The 18,006-nt window shown below is 46.0% G+C and overlaps 1 protein-coding gene across 4 annotated transcripts in view; it reads right to left on the bottom strand.

Annotated features, from left to right (window-relative positions):
* Nucleotides 1–18,006, bottom strand: part of DPP6 (dipeptidyl peptidase like 6) — a 479,395-nt gene that overhangs the window by 311,179 nt on the left and 150,210 nt on the right. The window contains exon 1 of one of the 4 annotated variants that reach the window (XM_077304798.1): nt 8,099–8,762. The exons of the other annotated variants lie outside the window; for them this stretch is intronic. Within the exon in view, the coding sequence (XP_077160913.1) occupies nt 8,099–8,320 (222 nt within the window). The 5' untranslated portion in view covers nt 8,321–8,762. Of the gene's footprint in view, nt 1–8,098; nt 8,763–18,006 lie in introns of those variants that run through there. 4 annotated transcript variants of the gene reach the window in all.

Genomic DNA, 18,006 nt, shown 5'->3' with positions numbered 1-18,006 from the left:
TAACACTGGGCTAAATCAAGGCCAGGGCTTATTCAACCTAGGCCCTAGCCGGGTAGAATGCTCAGTGCCCTCCAGGACTTTAAACAATTCCAGAGGGCCTGTTCCACCAGGCCTATGGTTGAGGCCAGGATGTCTACACCAACAGATAGTGCCCTCTCTATGTGAAAAATGGAGGAACCATCAGAAGAAATCTGCCCTAACGTGACCAAGCCCCTCCCCACAAAAGATTTTAAAATATGAAAGAGGGCTTTTTATGTTTTTAATTTTAAAAACTGTTTTATTTAATTAATGTTTTAATGCTTTTTTGTTGAAATAGTATTTAAATGTTTCAGTTCTTTGTTACCCGACCTGAGCCTACCAGGGAAGACTGACCCCGATGATTCCTCCATCAAAAGCAGAAACGACCCTAGAAAAAATCCTGCCCCTTGCTCCTACTTTTTAATAACAAAAACCAAGGCTTGAAGGCTGGCGATATTGCTGCGGTTGTCTAGGAGTCTGACAATGACCATTAGGAGGGAATTTGTTTCTTAAAGCTACAGGCATTGCTTCTGTAACTGGGAGAGGGTTTTCTGGATTTAAATATCCATAGATTTGGCCATGTTGAGAATAAAATATGTTGCTTTCATAAGCCAACTCAAGCAGGCTCCTCAGGAAAGGAAGCATAAATATTCCCTAAATAACAAATAAAATTCTGCTATGGCATGATGTTTTGATTTTGATCACTAGTGCAAATCCATCACTTTCTGGGTAGGGCTTTGGCCTATTGACAGAGCATTTGCACACAAAAGTTTATACCTTGAATGAAACTTTGTTGGTCTTAAAGGCGCCACTGGAACCGAACTTCACTCTAAGGAAACAGGTTTTAATGTGAGGTTTGAAGTGAGCCATAATTACAAGCTAAACTAGCAGAATGTCATGTAAGTTACTAGTGAAAAACACCTCAGTATGTACAAGACAAAAGTGGATCAACCTTCACAAATCCAACACCAGCCTGCATTTCCATGAAATTTAAAAGAAGACTGAATAAATGCCAAAAGGTATCTGGACAGATGCCAAACTATGCTCAGTGGATATTATTAACTCCACAATGACAGGAGCACAATGTCACATTCACATGCTGTCTCCTGAAGGATTCCAAGGACCTATACTAGAGGTAAGTAGGAATAAAGCATCAGCAGAGCTGCTCCACAATCAGGTGACCGGCAACAATCCAAATGTGAAGTCCACAGGGGACTTTTTGTGGTGACACCTCATGTCTCGAATACTCTGTTCTCTCTTGAGATGTGCCTGGTGTTCACTTTACTTCCTTCAAGGTGCCAGGCCAAATATGTCCTTTTAGCACAAACTTTTGATTACGGGGGTTATTTTATCAGCTTTTAAGGATGAAGATTAGAACAAAAAATACTCTCAAATTATTCGTTTACTTCATTTATATCCCATGAAGTCATGCATATGACATCATGTTTTGGTTTAGAGCAGGGGTAGTCAAACTGCGGCCCTCCAGATGTCCATGGACTACAATTCCCATGAGCCCCTGCCAGCATTCGCTGGCAGGGGCTCATGGGAATTGTAGTCCATGGACATCTGGAGGGCTGCTGTTTGACTACCCCTGGTTTAGAGCGAGGGGAGAATGCGAAAGGGAAGGACTAACAATGGGAGGTTAGACAAGATCAAGGTCAAATTGTTCCCAGTAATGAAAAAGGGGATGGTGGAGGCTAGGCAGGCCAGAAACATAAAACCTGCCAGGGCAACAGGTATGGCTGAACTGACTTATGGATAACTATTGCCTGTTCTGGACAGTTGCCAGCCTGTGTTGCCAGTGGTTCTCAACCTTCCTAATGCCGCGACCCTTTAATACAGTCCCTCATGTTGTGGTGACCCCCAACCATAAAATCATGCAAGGGTTCTTTCACAGAAATTAAACCGAAACTGACCAATGGCGTGAAGAAGATCCATTGTTCATGATTGTATAGAAATTTGTTTTCCCCCCAGGGTTTCTCAGTTCAGCTCTGCCTCTTGTCCCACCATGCTGATCTCGTTCTTTTACACTGCTCCAGGCAGATGAACGCTCTATCTTGATCTACCCCGCAAGGCTATTGTGTGGATGATGCCCCCCTCCCAGCCATGCTGCAACCCCTGTGAAAGGGTTGTTCGACCCCCAAAGGGGTCCCAACCCCCAGGTTGAGAGCCACTGCCCTAAAGGAAAGCCAGGGCAAAATGTGACAGATTATTCCGCATCCCCATAATGTCTTATTGGTGGTATCATCTTGTGTTCTTCAATTTCCAGAAGCACAAAGATGTCATATGTAGCTATGCAGCGTTAATTAGCTTATACTCTCACAGTAGCCGCTTATAACATTATTTTATTTACAACTAGATTCAAAGCCCATTTGTGAGAACAGGCTTTGAAAGCTCCCCTCTCCCCCATGTGCTTCTAGTCCTGAGGGGAAGGCCTCCGTCTTTACTTACTGTGTCCTGCCGCTTCCCCGTGGATTTCTGGCCTGTGCTGGTGAGGGGCTAATCAGAAGGCACTTCACATCTTCCGATTGGCTCCTCACCTGGACTGGCCCTGCCCACTCTCCGCCCACTTAGACCTTAGCCAAATATGTATACAGCGAAAGCTGTATAAAGATAGTCATTGCCAACCCTGAAGGCAGAAGAGCAGAACCCACCCATGTTTTGGATGACCGGGTGCCAGCCTACAAAGTTCTACTGTCCTGCAAAGACCCTTTTCAGCTGGTCTTCATATAAGACACGAACCTTCAAATAAGACAGAACCTGCATTTTGGACTGATTCTGTAGTTTTTTCCTCGGGGGAAATTTCCCACTGCAGCGTATCAAGGAGGCAAATTATGGTGAATGATGCAAAGCATTTGGCCAGCTTTATGAACTGCTCTCTGACATTCAATCCCCCTCTACCAGAAATAACTTATCGTGAATTTAATTTTAAAAGGATTACCACGATTATTACTTTTATTCTTGAAGCCTTATGAAATTAATCAATATTTTGCATTAGGGAGATGTGTTGAATTCCTTATGCGCTTGATTAATGCATTATTATCGTCTCAGTAATTAAAAGGAACAGGGTTCTACACAATCAGCGTGTACGTCTTACTCAGCACCTTTGGCAGTTACCTCCAGAAATTAAGCTCGTTAATCATTTTAACCACAAAGAAAAGTAAGCGGCTGGGAGGGGGGTAGAGAAAGCTCTGTTTCATGGGGCAGGAGGAATGGGCCGTGCCAAGTTCCAGAAAACCATTACTCCGTTTCCAACATGGAAAACATTAATCTCAAAAAGGAGAAGTATGAGTGCAATGCCAAATTTATAAATTAATGCTCTCTTATAGTGTTCTGGAGTTACTCGTGTTCGTTACTAGATACTGTATCATATCTATATCAATTAATTTGAGCAAGTGTGTCTGCAACAACCTAATGCCTAGACATTATGCTTATGCGATCTTCTGCATTCTAAAGTTAATGTATGTGTATCCTGCCTTTCACCCCAACGGGGACCCAAAGCAGCTTATATCATGTTACTTACCTTCATTTTATCCTCACAACAACCCTGTGAGGTGAATTAGGCTGAGAGTGTGTCACTGGTCCAAGGTCACCCAGGAAGCTTCCATGGTGTAAATCAGGATTCAAACCTGGATTTCCTAGATTCTAGTCCAACCAACGCTTGAACAGCTTCCACCATGCTGTCTCTCAAAACATAGCATGTAAGGCAAACTAAATTAAATGTACAGCACTAGCATTTCTATAGACATTTGGAGAATCCAAATTCCTTAAGTATATCAACTCAGTGCCTCTTAACATCTGCCCTACCCATTTGCCAGTATTACTTCCATACTGCATATGGAGAAGGAAGAATATGAGAAATTTCTCTAAGGCCACATAGTACTTCATGGTTAAGGTATGATCTGCACTGGGACATTCTATGATCAAATAATAGAAACAACACATATCTAATTGCACATGACAGAACAGACCAAACGCATTTCGACCCCAAGGGGTCTTCCTCAGTGGCCAAATTAATCTGTGGAAATGCCCTTTTGTACAATATCAAAATCTAAAGGCTTGCTGGGTGGCAAAGAAAAATCCGTTAGGTATAGCTCCGACTAGTATCTTAAAGTATCTTATTTAGAGCCCCCTTTCTAAGATATGTATTATCTGAGGCCACTGCTCTCAGCTTATGCCTAGCTCTGCATCAAAAATGCATTCCCATGTGTACCAGGGGGAAAAAGTGATAGGGTTGTGAGTGTCCTGCATAGTGCAGGGGGCTGGACTAGATGACCCAGGAGGTCCCTTACAACTCTATGATTCTATGATAGCTACTGCCCCCTCACACGCACACATTAATAGCGTGTTGTGCCATTAATAGTGTGTTGTAATTCTACCCTCATTATTAAGAGGTGACCTTCACAAAGTTCTACAAGATTTGTCTGTTTGTCAGAGCTTTGGAAGGCAGAAATCTTTTAATGAGGGAGGGATTTGGGGCTTGCTATTCTATGGTTTGTTTGAGCTGGAGATGTTTTAACTATTATTGTAAGCCATCTTTAACCTAGAGTTAAGGAGGGATATAGACATTTTAATAAACAAGTAAATGCATTTCCTGTGGGCATGATGCACTCACGTGTTGTTAGAGGGGGAAAAGGAATTTCTGCAGTAAAGCAACATGAGATCAATACCTCCAGAAAATACAAAAATGACTGGATTCTAAAAATACAGACCTCATAGTTACAGAACCACCTGTGTGTTAAAATACATTGTGATAACCCTCTCCTATAATCTTTCCCTAGCCATTCATTCATCTTTACTAAGCCAGCTAACAATTTTTAAAAGGATATAAAGTTTAAAATTGTCCTTTGGTATCAGGTTGCCCTTCTAGCAATTCTGAGGAATTTTAACTGGAGGCTCCAAGAATTGGCTGCATTCCCTGTATGTTCAACCACCTTTCTATGGATGTCCTCATTAAAGGAAAACGCTCCCTTGCTCAGGTTTAGCCTTTAATATGAAATTTATATTAGAAGACTAATCCATCCAGAAAGGAGTTCATAATGCAGTCATCAGCTGAGCAGCAGTTATCAAGCATAACCACATACAGAATTAGCAGGATTTAGAAGTATTTCTAGCTACCGTAGAAAAGTGGATTTGGCATAAATCTGTCCAGAAGTCACATATGTGCATTTCATTTAATCATTTTTGTCCTTGTTCTTGCATAACCATTTATTGTCCCAAAGGAACCATCGGATGAGGCCTATGTTAATCTGTCCTGCAAAGAGGTCATATGAGCATAGCTTTAATCCACAATAAGACTCATAAGAAAAAGGAGAGAAACTTAGTTTAGTTCTTTGTGATTTTTTGTTTTTTGTAATCAGTGACCAAGGTCAAGTATCCTGCCTTGGCCCACAGCTGAACACACCTGACTAGCTGACAGCTAGCCACAGAAGGCTGATAAAACTCCCAGTTCCCTTTAAATGCTCCCAGAATACCTGCCAGAAAATATGATCAGTTGACTGGTTGACCTGGAAATGCTTCAGCACCACAGACAGCTCTCACAGCCGCCAACCTTCAGAGCTGCAGATGAAATACAGGGCCAGCCAAGATCTCTGTAGTATGGCACATATATCTGTTTTCTTTTTGTCTTTGAATTAACCCCATCCTTGTCACATAGCTACAAGTCACCAATCTCCTTTCTAAATAGCTTCCATTCCTCTAAAGGAGGTGATCTAAGTGTCATAGTCAACACAGTGTTATCTGTGGCTACTTTCAACAACTTGCCTCCCTGTTCTTGAATGTTAATACTTTCTAAGCCACTTATCTATTTGTGTATTAGCATGAAAATCAGAGGAAGTAAATTAGATGGGATGGAAAACAGAGAGTTAAACTCTTTTCGTCAGTTCCTATCCTGAGAGAAGCCACACTCAAAAAGAGAGAGGAAAAACCTGGACTGTTTACAGTGCAGTAGATAGAACATAAGGAAGGAACAGGGATAGATACATGTGAGAGAGAAGAGCGGGAGAAGAAAGTTTTTATTGCAAATTGTTTTTTCTATCTTATATATCCATATTGTTTTGGAAGAGGATAGTTTTTATGAAATGCCAACAAAAATCACTTGCACATGTGAAACTCAGTTTGTGTTGCAACACCATGCTTTTAATCATCAGAAAATGTGGGGGGGGGGGGGAAGCCAGCTCCAAGCTACACATTTTTTAAAAAATCCAACAGGAAAAAGATTTCTCTTAAAAATTTGCGCTTTCTCAGACTGCCATCTAGTGGACAAAGTCTGGAGTATGCTGGTCAGTCAAAATGTTTTCACTTTTCTAGGAAAGTAATCCTGAGTTAATTTAAGTTAGCTTTTCCTTCTCTCCATTCATTTGGTTTTTGTAAAACCGTAATGAGGCTTTCCCTCTTTTTAAAGGTGATGGATGTGTTTCCTTTTTGTTGCTGCATATTGGATCTTTGCTGTATAGGCTGTTTGAAGGGATGCTTGTGTCTCCTTGTAAATAGAATCATAGAATCATAGAGTTGGAAGGGGCCATACAGGCCATCGAGTCCAACCCCCTGCTCAACGCAGGATCAGCCCAAAGCATCCTAAAGCAGCCCAAAACAGACCTCTTCAGCTAGCTCCCACAAAACATCCCTTCAGACCAGGAATAAGCAAGGGGAAGAAAACCCCATGATGCTTCTCTCAACTGGGGCTGCAAGTGAATAAAACAGAAAGCAATTCTCTTCTCCTCCTTCCTTGAGCTCCCAGCATTCACCAGTTTGTGATAATTACTAGCGACTTCTATAATTAAGGCTGAGCACAGCTGCTTGTCTGATGGGAACTTTCAGAGGCAAAAACAATCCTGAGCAATACATATTCTCTGTGATGAAGTGAAAGGGACTTAGTCACTTAAAGTCATTCTGACATTCCCCCCCCCCAATTCCTTTTGACAACTGAAAATGTTTAGTTTACAAGCAACAAAAGAAACATGAGGCTGTTTTAGAGAATTACCACCCAAGTGATACTACTATGCTGTCCCCAACTAAACTTTGCAATGGCCCTCAACCAGATCCCCTCTCCACTTCCCCTTAAAAACTATAAGGAATCATCAGTCCAAAAGGGCTGGAACTTTTCTTCTTGTTGCCATCCGCTTCTGAAGCCAGCAAGTGTCCTGGATGAGTCACTAGTTACTAAGGCAATATGCAAATACAAACCCTTTGAAATCTCTACTCCCAACAGAAGAAAGAAGGGAAGAATGGGGGGGGGGAGAGAGAGAGAGAGACTCAAAACGTGTTTGCTCAACTTTACACTTCAGCACCTTCTGAAAGCTTAGTATAGCTGTTCGGATTTTTTTAATTTTTTGGTCGTTTATTTCTTGACAGATTGTTTTTAAATAGACAGGGAAGGAGAGGCAGATGAAGGGGTTAGGTTCCATCAAGGAGAAGTTCTCCCCAGACGACCTGATGGCTCGGAAAGGGAGGGGGGGAGGTAGTTCCTTTCCAAATGGTCCATCCGCCCCCCCCCCCTCCGAGTTCCACGAGTCTTACTCCCCAGCAGGGGTGCCTGGAATCGGCCCCCTGAGCCCGTGAAGTGGGAGCAAGTCCCACCGGGATCAAGGCCACCCACTCAAAATCCAGTGGGGCGAGATCTCAGCCAAGCGGCCAGATGGAGTTTACGTTGGAGCGCCCCCCCCCCCCAGCCCGTGCCCCAACACAGAAAAAGCGGCGGGGTTCCGGGTGTGTGCGTGTGCTCGTGTGGAAGGAGCAGGGCGATGCACTCGCCGAGAGATCTGGTCCAGGCGCTTCCGTGGCCGCCCCCCCCCCCCCCGAGCGAGGCTCCTTCGGAACCGGCCTGTGGCGCACGCATGGAGGCACCGGCGCAGCCCGCTGGAATCGCGGGGCGGGGCGGGGGCAGGACCGAGCAAGCAGCAGCACAAGCCGCCGACCCGCGGGGCCAGCCAGCCCCTCGCAGACGCCCGCCGGAAAGCGGCACCGAGAGGGAAGGAAAGTCCGGCGCCGGGAGACGGAGCCACCCCCCCGTCCCTCCCTCCCTCGTGCGCAGCCCCCGGCCCCCCTGCTCCCCAGCCGCGGCAGACCCGGGCCGCCTTACGTCTTCCTCCTCGCCGTCACTCCGCCTCGCCTGGTAGTGGAAGCGGGGCCGGGAGTCTCCGCCGCCGCCGCCTGGCGATGGACGCGAGGCTTTCCCGCCGCCGCCGCCCGCAGGGTCGTCGTCGGCGCATTGGGGCCCGAGCAGATGGCTGGCTTCGGGGGCGACGGGGAAGGAGCGGGAGGTGTTGATCTTCCCGCTGAAGCGCTGGTACAAGGAAGCCATGCAGCCGCCGCCGCCACCGGGCGCCAAGTGCGCGGCCAAGCGGCCCGAGAGAGACGCCGCCGCGGGGGGGGGGGGGGGGCTGGGGGGGTCTCGCCTTCTGCCCCCTCGGCTGTCACCGCCTGCTCGGAGCCGAGCCCGCCTCAGTCACCTCTCCGCGGAGCAGCGCCTTCCCTCGCGCTCTCGCTCCAGCAGCCTCGGAAGCAGCGGGGGGGGGCGAGCATCCCAGACACGAGCCAAGCCCCCCCCCCCTTAATGTTGTACGATCCAGAGCAGATCCCGCTTCTCCGGGGCGCCCTTGGAAGGGCCTGGCAAGGACCGTATTCAACGGGGGCGTGGAGGGGAGGGGGCTGGCTCGTTCGCTCTTCGCCCCGCGCCTTCCCGGGCTACCGCCGAGCTCCCTCCGCCCGGGTCGCAGGCCAGCGGAGTGCCGGAGCGAGCGAGAGGGGGATCAGTGTGCGCGCAGGCGAGCGCCTTATGTGTGCAATAAAGATGCGGGGGGGGGGGGGGGGAGAGACAAAAATAAGGGGCGGGAAAGCTCATTCAAAGCACGTTGCTCATCCGAGGGAAGGGGAGGAAGAGGGAGGCGGGAGGGAGAGCGAGAGGGCGGGGGTGCTATCGCAGGGCTTTTTTTCCCTTTTGGGGTTGGAAGGTAAGGGGGTTCACTTCTCCCCCCCTCTCCCGGGAGAATTTGAAAGACAGCATTCACGGGGGGGGGGGGGGACCAGGAAGTAGGCTCAGCCGGGAGGGGGGCGGGAGGGGAGGCGGATCCCCAGACCCGCGCAAAAACTGCTGGAGCGATGCCAGGCGCGCTCGCGGATTCCTCTCGGCGCAGTTGCATCCCTTTGATCTCCGGCAAACCCGAATCGCTTCGCTCCTTTCCCCCGTGGGCTTGAGCTGCGCGGTTGGTGAGCGGTGGGCAGTAACGGGCTGGGGGACCGTCCCCCAGAGGCGTTCCCCCGCCTTCCTCCCCCCGTCATCTTTCCCCCCTCGCCGTCCCCTTTTTGCTTGTTTAATCAACCAAATTCTCTCGTAATATTTCGCTCCGGATTCATTTTGCTGCATTAAAACGTGCTTCAGCGCCCCTTTGTGGAAACCCGCGCAAACTGCTCCTCCCCGAGCAAGCCCGGAATAAACAAAATATGATGGGGGCACGCGGGCGGCCCGGAGCCCGCACGGAAATCCCTGGCGGCCCAGGGAAATGAAGGGTCTCCTCCTCCTCCTCGACCCCTGCACCCATCCAACTCGGCCACGGACAAAACCACTGGCGGGCTGCTCTAGTTTCTTGCACGCTTAACCCGCTCGCCGAATTGACGCTCTCCGAGGACTAAGGGATGGGCGAGCCCCGCCAGACAGAAGACCCGTCGCGCGGCTGGGCCAATATCGCGGCACCGACGAGATTCCTCGGAGCAAAGGGGGCCGCACTCCCAGTCTTCCCCCAGCATCGGGATGCTGGTTACCATAGCAACAGATGCTTGTTTTTTTAAAAGAGCATAAATACAAGTCAGGAGTCACCCGGAGAGGAGAAAAAGAGGCCAGAGATGTCAGTTTCGTATTACAATTATCCCTCAATTTTCTCCTTGGAACTTAGAAGAGTTTTTTTTTTTAATACATATTCCGCTTTTCACTACCCAAAGGAGTCTCAAAGCAGCTGACAATTGCCTTCCCTTCTTCTCCTGACAAGAGACACTCTGTGAGGTAGGTGAGGCCCAGAGAGCTCTGTGGGGACCGCTCTTATCAGGGCTGTGATTAGCCCAAGGTCACCCAGCTGGCTGCATGTGGAGGAGAAGTGGAGAATCAAACACAGCTCGCCAGATTAGAAGTTGCCACTCTTAACCACCACACCAGGCTGGCTGTTAGCGAGAAGGTAACAGGTTGCCATCCTGTAGGATATTTCTCTCTCTCACAGAGCGCCCAAAGTTTACTCCCTGCTCCCCAGAACTGACCATTGTCTCTTGAGAATAAAATCTGACTGAAGGAACAATTCTTGTCAACTCAATTTTCCTGTCCATTTCTAATGTCAGTATATCTACAGTAGCTTCGAGCCTTCTATTTACCAATCACTGCAATATTTCTTTCTCTAAATTAAAAAAAAGAACAAGGCAATAACAGTTACCTAATAAGAGAGCATTTTCCTCTGCACTCCTAAAGAGTTTCATCTGCTTGTCTTTGGCTCAGGTCTTCAAAGCATGTGCTGGAAAGCCATAACATTTAGATGAAACAGGGAGGCCAGAGCTCCTGGGGACGAGGACCCCGCGGGTCATGCTTCCTTCCTGACTGAGGTTGAAAGTAAAGAACCGTCATTTTGATCTCTGTGGCTCTAATCCTGACATTTAATTAGATGAAAGGGAGAAAGCAAACCATCGTTCTCAGAACTAAAAGGTCTCTGCATCAAGTTTGCCGTCCCATCTCATGGGTTCTTCACATAATTGTAAGCCAATACACATTCCCCAAGACGGGTGGCCCAAGAGTCAGGTTCGCAGACTGAAATGTGGTGCGAAATTATTGCCATTCTTCTGTCTACAAAACGCACCGGAAGTTATTTTGCTACATCCCAGGCAACAAGCGAAGCAATACACTCCAGTTTCTCCTCTTGGCAGGAGATCAGAAGAAAAATCAAGGAACAGCATGAAAATCAAGGCCGGGGGAGGATAAGGGATTCCCCTCTTTCAAATAACAACAAGAAAATCAAAGTAGGGGGTAAGAAGACATCCCCCCATTTAAGCAACCTAATCAAGACCTAAACTCACACCCTTGAAAACAACAGGACTTCAATAACATTAGATACTTAGATTTTGAAATATCTGAGAAAATACAGGTTTCTTTTCCCCATGACTCATAAGCAAAGGGGCTCTCTTATGAGGACGCTGCCCGCATGGATAGTAAAGCAATTTCAATTCATATCCCATCTCTCCAAAAGGGCCAGAATGGGACTGTGTGGGTTCTTCCCATGGGATTCCCTTCCTTTTCTGCAAAATATTAACAACCCTACAATGCATCCTCCTGATTCCTGCAGCATGAAATTAGAAGCAGTGGAAGATGGGCTTTATGTGCTCATAAGAGACAGATGAACTTAGGGGGGAAAAAACTACAATTGTTCTGAGTTAATAATTATGCCAGAAGCTGTACATATGGAAACAGACAAAACAATATCCACCCAGACAGGCTTTCTGCAACGTGTATCCTACATTTCTAGCTCTTGAAGTTACTTACAATCATTTTTTTTTTAAAAAATAAGAAGCAGCTTGAAGAATAAAACGTTTGTTTCAAATATATATACAGTAGACACAGAAAGGAAATGTACACACCAGCCAGACTATAGACAAATACTTTAAACATTTTATTTATGCTTCACTTGGTATAGTGGTTATGGTGTAGAGGGGAAGAGCAGCGGCTTCTAATCTGGTTTGATTCCCCGCTCCTCTACATGCAGCCAGCTGGGTGACCTTGGGCTAGTCACAGCCCTGATAGTGTTGTTCTCACAGAAGCAGTCCCTGGTCAGTGCTCTCTCAGTCCCACCTAGCTCACAGGGTATCTGTTGTGGGGAGAGGAAGAGAGACTGATTGTAAACCGCTTTGAGATTCCTTCAGATAGAGAAAAGCAGGGTATGAAAACCAAGTCTTCTTCAAATGCAGATCCAGAGCAGCTCCTCTCCTCCATTTTATCCTCACAACAACCTTGTGAGGTAGATTCAGCTGAGAGAGCGAGTCATTGGTGCAAGATCACCTAGCAAGCTTCCATGGCAAAGTGAGATCTCCCAGGTACTAGTATGATGTTCGAATCATTACACCAAGGCGGTTCACCCCCCCCCCCAGAGACAGATAAAGCCATCTGGATTCAGTGATCAAAGCAGGAATAGAAGGTGGGTGGGAAATGAATGGCTACAAAAAAGAGGGGAAGACAATTGATACAGACCAAGTAGCAGGATAATGCAGCAAAAGCTGAACAGAACAAACAGGCTCGGAGAAACTGTGCTCCAGCTCCCCAGAACATGTGCCTGCAGTAATGGGCAATAAAATGTTGATTAGTAAAACGAAATTCTTTTGTGAAACTGAGATCTCCAAGACAATAAAGAGGTAATGAGTCTTCACAGGAGGCGACCTCACACTTCAGTCATGGACTGACTTGTGCAAGTCATTCTTGAAACTTGCATGAAGCTGTTTTGTAGAGTATCAAACCATCGGCCAATCAAGATCAGTATTGTCCGCTCAGGAGCTTTCCAGGTGCTCAGGTAGAAATCTTTCATATCACCTACTGTTTTTGTTGTGCTTCTTCAGACCAACATGGCTACCCACTTGAACCTGGCCTTTTTTTTAAACTGGAGATACCAGAGATTGAACCTGGGACTTTCTGCATGCAAAGTAGAGAATTTGTGGCTGAGCTGCAGCGGGGCTTCTTCAAGAAGCACATCTGGCTCTCCAGTTATATCTTTCTGGCCTGGCTAAGGGGGTGGCATTTGGAGAGTTCAGCACCCAACTGAGCAGGCAGGGGATGCTGGGGAGCTGGAGGCTGACAGAGCAACGGTTCCTAGGTGTTTAGTCTTAGCAAGGATTTTGAGATGTTAGCATCGTTGCTTTTTCAATAAAGACATTTTCTTCAACAGTCTGCTTACTGGGAGCAACCAGCTGGACTTTCACACCACTGAGCCACAGTCGGTCCTCAAATGGTTCTCTTCTTCAAAGTAGCTCCCTCTTTATAAGTAAAGGTACATTGATAGTATGAACAAACTCCGTGAGAAATAAAATTCTATCTCTCTACTCCTATGCCTGGAACCATATTTTTCAGCCCTGAATAAAGTATCTCAGATTTAGCCATAATAGTAAAAGTTGTATGGCAATCCGTGAATAAAAGCTCATAAGAGTGACGCTTGCTTTTATAACTACTGCCCAAATTAGCCTCTGCATTCACTTTTAAATAGCAAGCATGTTATTGGTCAAGCAAAGCCTACAGAAGCTGCATTTGTTCTTATTATCATCCCACAACAGTGCAGAGCATTTACGTTAGCTAGAACTAATGCTCTACCGTCTGCTGTGCTATATGGGAGATTTCAACAAATCCCGCATTCAGCTCGGTTGTGCCCCTGTGGACAATGCTGTATAGAATCAATTACATACGTTCTTTTTTTTCCCATTGTCCATTTTATTTCTCAATCCGAGCTAAATTCCTTAACTCGCCGCTGTGTAAAAGAGAACTTCATTTGGATGAACTTAAGATTCAGTTTCTTTTGACATCGAAGAACCCTGATAGAATTGAACCAGTTGCAAAGTTTTTATATCTTGCCATGAGAGATCGTGAATGTATTTTGTCCGACTCTAAAGCATGATTTCTGCCTTTGTTTGCTCTGTATAGCAGTGGATCCTTTTGCGCTTTTCCTCCTTATATTGTACTTTTAAAGGTAAAGGTATCCCCTGTGCAAGCACCGAGTCATGTCTGACCCTTGGGGTGACGCCCTCCAGCGTTTTCATGGCAGACTCAATACGGGGTGGTTTGCCAGTGCCTTCCCCAGTCATGACCGTTTACCCCCCAGCAAGCTGGGTACTCATTTTACCGACCTCGGAAGGATGGAAGGCTGAGTCAACCTTGAGCCGGCTGCTGGGATTGAACTCCCAGCCTCATGGGCAGAGCTTCAGACAGCTGCCTTACCACTCTGCGCCACAAGAGGCTCTATTGTACTTTTATATGCTATTAAAGGCTTGTTGTTGTTGCTGTTCTTCTGATTTCCGCCCTGCACCCAACATCTTCTCCTTCTGCAATTCCATGCCTCATTCACTGTCCAACAGTGCACTGAAACTAGATAGCTCATCTGGAACTGGTAGCACATCAATCATTTAATTAAAGATTGGGGCCTGCCATGGTAATTCAGACCAATGGTCCATCTTCTTCAGATTTCCTTTCTCAGAAGCTGCCAAATACTGAGTGTTTCAAGGGAAGCATCCAAGTAGCCAATGGCAATTACAGAATTATAGCTCTAGGCCGCCATTCACTTTGAGCTCTCGGTGCCCAGATACTTTGGCAAGGCTTTAGAAGGGCCAAACCTCAAGAACCTATATCTCCATTCACTCCTTTCCCCAAGTACCTGCAAGGCAAAAGAGCTCATGCCTGGAATTACGCACCCACACCATGCCTCGTTTAAAAGGGGCTGCCACCCATACAAAGCAGTATAATCTTTTTCTCTTGGTGCTGGACACTTGGGTTGTCTTTGCGTTCGAGTAGTTCTTGCGGCTTTCTTAGTTGCCTTGAGGAGGTAAATCAGGATATGAAAGTATCCTATGGTATTGTACCCCACAGAGGTCCCTGTACCCCCCAAATTACATCCCAAAATTCTCCAGTTTTCCAGCCTACCCCTCTCATCCCCCTTGCAATTCTAACTATGATGACTATATATCAGTTTAATCCAGCTAGAAACGGAAGAAAACAAGAGAAAAAGAACCGATATCTATGCAACAATAGAAACAACTATGGGGGGGGGGGGAAATATCAAATTTCCAGTCATCCAGACACCAAGAGAAAACTGGCTCAAAATGTTTTTCAGATGATATGTAACTCCAAGGGACATTGGGGCATAAATACTACAAGGAAAATACTAGAAGAAGAAGAAGAAGAGTTGGTTCTTATATGCCGCTTTTCCCTACCCGAAGGAGGCTCAAAGCGGCTTACAGTCGCCTTCCCATTCCTCTCCCCACAACAGACACCCTGTGGGGTGGGTGAGGCTGAGAGAGCCCTGATATCACTGCCCGGTCAGAACAGTTTTATCAGTGCCGTGGCAAGCCCAGACACTAGAAATGTCAAGACACAGATGGAACCTTCTTACCTATATGGTAGACATATTAGAAAGCGAAAAACATATTAATAAGAAAAACATGAAAAAATGCAGAATATTAAAGTTTAAATTCCCAATGGAAGCCAAGAGTATACTATTAGGCATTCTGTCCAACAAATTACCATTTTTTAAAGAAAAGATAGTCCAGCATGGTGACAGTGGCTAGAAATATTTGTGCAGCAAAATGGAAACTCGGCATCTGTCCCTGTTTAGAAGAATGGAAAAATATACTTGCTGAATAGGCAGTAATGGTAAACAGAGAAAAAGGTTGACTATTCTTTGCAAATTTAAACTCTGCCAGCATAATAAAGGTTGAGCCCTGACCTGGGTAGCCCAGGTTGCCAGATCTCATCAGATCTTAGCTGCTAAGCGGGGTTGGCCTGGTTAGTATTTGAGTGTGACTCCTCCAAAAGAACTATCACAATTTCTAATTTGGAATTTTTAAGCACAAAGAAAATGAAGTACAAGGTGTTAAGGAGCTACTTTAGGCACCTTTGGGGATCTGGATACCGGTAACAGAATTTACAATGACTTTTCTTTGCAGACAAATCCCTTCTAAGTTTCAGCTTTTCCTGCCATGTGACTAGGCTTGGATACTGCTTTTTGACAGATATTTGAGAAATATTCTTTCTTGATTGCCCAGAACTAGTCATGCTGTTCTTTGGGCTCCATCCAAAAATTGGGCAATGTTATAAACCAGTGAAAACAAGGTCTTATAATGAAAAATGTTAGTCTTCCTTAAGACAAGGAATCAATATGTGCTCCATCAAAGACTGAGAATGAATGAATTGTTGGCATAAATGGCTTGCTAGTGAAGTTTTATGGGAGCTTTGTCAGAGACTTTATAGAAAGAAAAAGCATTTCAAAAGACATGCAAAAGCCAGGAAACTCTGAGAGAAAGCATCAAAGCAGCAATAAATAACAGGAGTCTACAGAGACCTATGCAATGAGATTCTGACACAGAGGAAAGGCAAGCTAATGATAAGACATGGCCTAATCCTGAAGGTTTCATTCAGCCTTGCTGAATTCAACAGCACTTATTTCCTGGCAAGGCTGTAGTGCTGTGCTAACTTTTAAAATTTTTCATAGAATCATAGAGTTGGAAGGGAACTCCAGGGTCATCTAGTCCAACCCCCTGCAGAACGCTGGCAATTCACAACTACTTGCCCACCCACTGAGAGAATGCCAGATGAAATAGAAAATAGAAATAGAGAAGTCTTCACTGGCTGGCAACAAAAGGGGTCAGACTTCCAGAATGTAGGTATCATGACTGACCAGGCCCTTTCAAGGGTTGCCTCTACCAGCCTAATCTCAGGAAAGCAGAGGTGCCTGAACCAGGGCCTCAAAAGATGACTGTAGCAGTTATGTACGTACATAAGGGAGTAGACCAGATGTTCCCAACCAGGGTTTTGCAAAACCCTGGGGTTTCTTGATGGCCCTGGAAGGGTTTCCCAAATGGATGGGAGTATATTTATATTGGTTAAATATTTATTGGGTGGTATGACCATATATGGTCATGTTGACCCTCCCATCCCTTCCAAAATGGCCAATGATGGGCCTGGAGATGGTGGGGAGGGACCCCAGGTGGGCGTGTTCACAGCTCTATTTCCCAACCATATTTTGCACGATTATGCCACTTCTGGCATAATCTGGGGTTTCTCAAAGCCTGAAGAATGTTTCAGGGGTTTCTCAACAGTGAAAAAGTAGAGAAAGTCTGGAGTAGACAGTTCTTCAGGTATTCTGCTCCCAGTGCATACAGAGTTTTAAAGATCATCACCTTGGACTGTGCCTTGAAACCGACTGGAAACCAGTGTAGATGGGTCAAGGTTTGAGTGAGGGATGCCAGGCTCCAGGTAGGACCTGGGGATCCCCTGCAATTACAGCTCAACTCCAGGCAACAGAGATTAGTTCCCCTGAAGAAAATGGCTGCTTTGGAGGGTGGACTCCATAACATTCTACTCCACTAAGATACCTCCCCTGTCCAAACCCCATTCTCTCCATTCTCACCCCCAAAATCTCCAAGTTTTGGCAACCCTACTTTTGAGAGCTATGGTTCCTATAACAGTCAATATCTTGGCATTTTGAACACTTTTAAAGAGCACCCCAATGTATAGCACACTAGTTTTGATGCAACCAGGGCATGTATCATACTGGCTAGATCTTTTTTTGCCCAGGATACGATGCAGCTGTCTAAGCAGTCAAATTTGGGGGAAGTTACTCTTGGCCACTGCTGCTACCTGCTTCTCCAGCAGTCAGCCTGGGGCCAAGGGCACCCTCCGACCACAGGCCTATTTCTTCAAGGAAGAAACACAAGGACACGATCTTCTCTTACACCAAATTGGGAGGACTGGCAAATACTCCGGAAGATAGAGACAGAGTTCAACGAGATCTGAACACAATGCAAAAATGGGCAAATGAGAACAAGAAGCAATTTAATAAAGATAAGTGTAAAGTTCTGCATCTGGGTCAGAAAAATGAAAAGCATGCCTACTGGATGAGGGATACGCTTCTAGGTAACATTGTGTGTGAACGAGTACTTGGGGTACTTGTGGATTGTAAACTAAACATGAGCAGGCAGTGTGATGCAGCGGTAAAAAAGGCAAATGCCATTTTGGGCTGTATCAACAGGGGCATCACATCAAAATCACAAGATGTCATAGTCCCATTGTATACGACATTGGTCAGACCACATCTTGAGAACTGTGTGCAGTTCTGGAGGCCTCACTTCAAGAAGGACGTAGATAAAATTGAAAGGGTACAGGAGAGTGACGAAGATGATCTGGGGCCAAGGGACCAAGCCCTATGAAGATAGGTTGAGGGACTTGGGAATGTTCAGCCTGGAGAAAAGGAGGTTGAGAGGGGACATGAT

Source organism: Paroedura picta, chromosome 11 (genome assembly GCF_049243985.1).
Source record: "Paroedura picta isolate Pp20150507F chromosome 11, Ppicta_v3.0, whole genome shotgun sequence".
NCBI classification, from domain to species: Eukaryota; Metazoa; Chordata; class Lepidosauria; order Squamata; family Gekkonidae; genus Paroedura; species Paroedura picta.
Note: the sequence above shows the minus strand (reverse complement) of the source record. Positions and strands in the feature narration are given on the sequence as shown.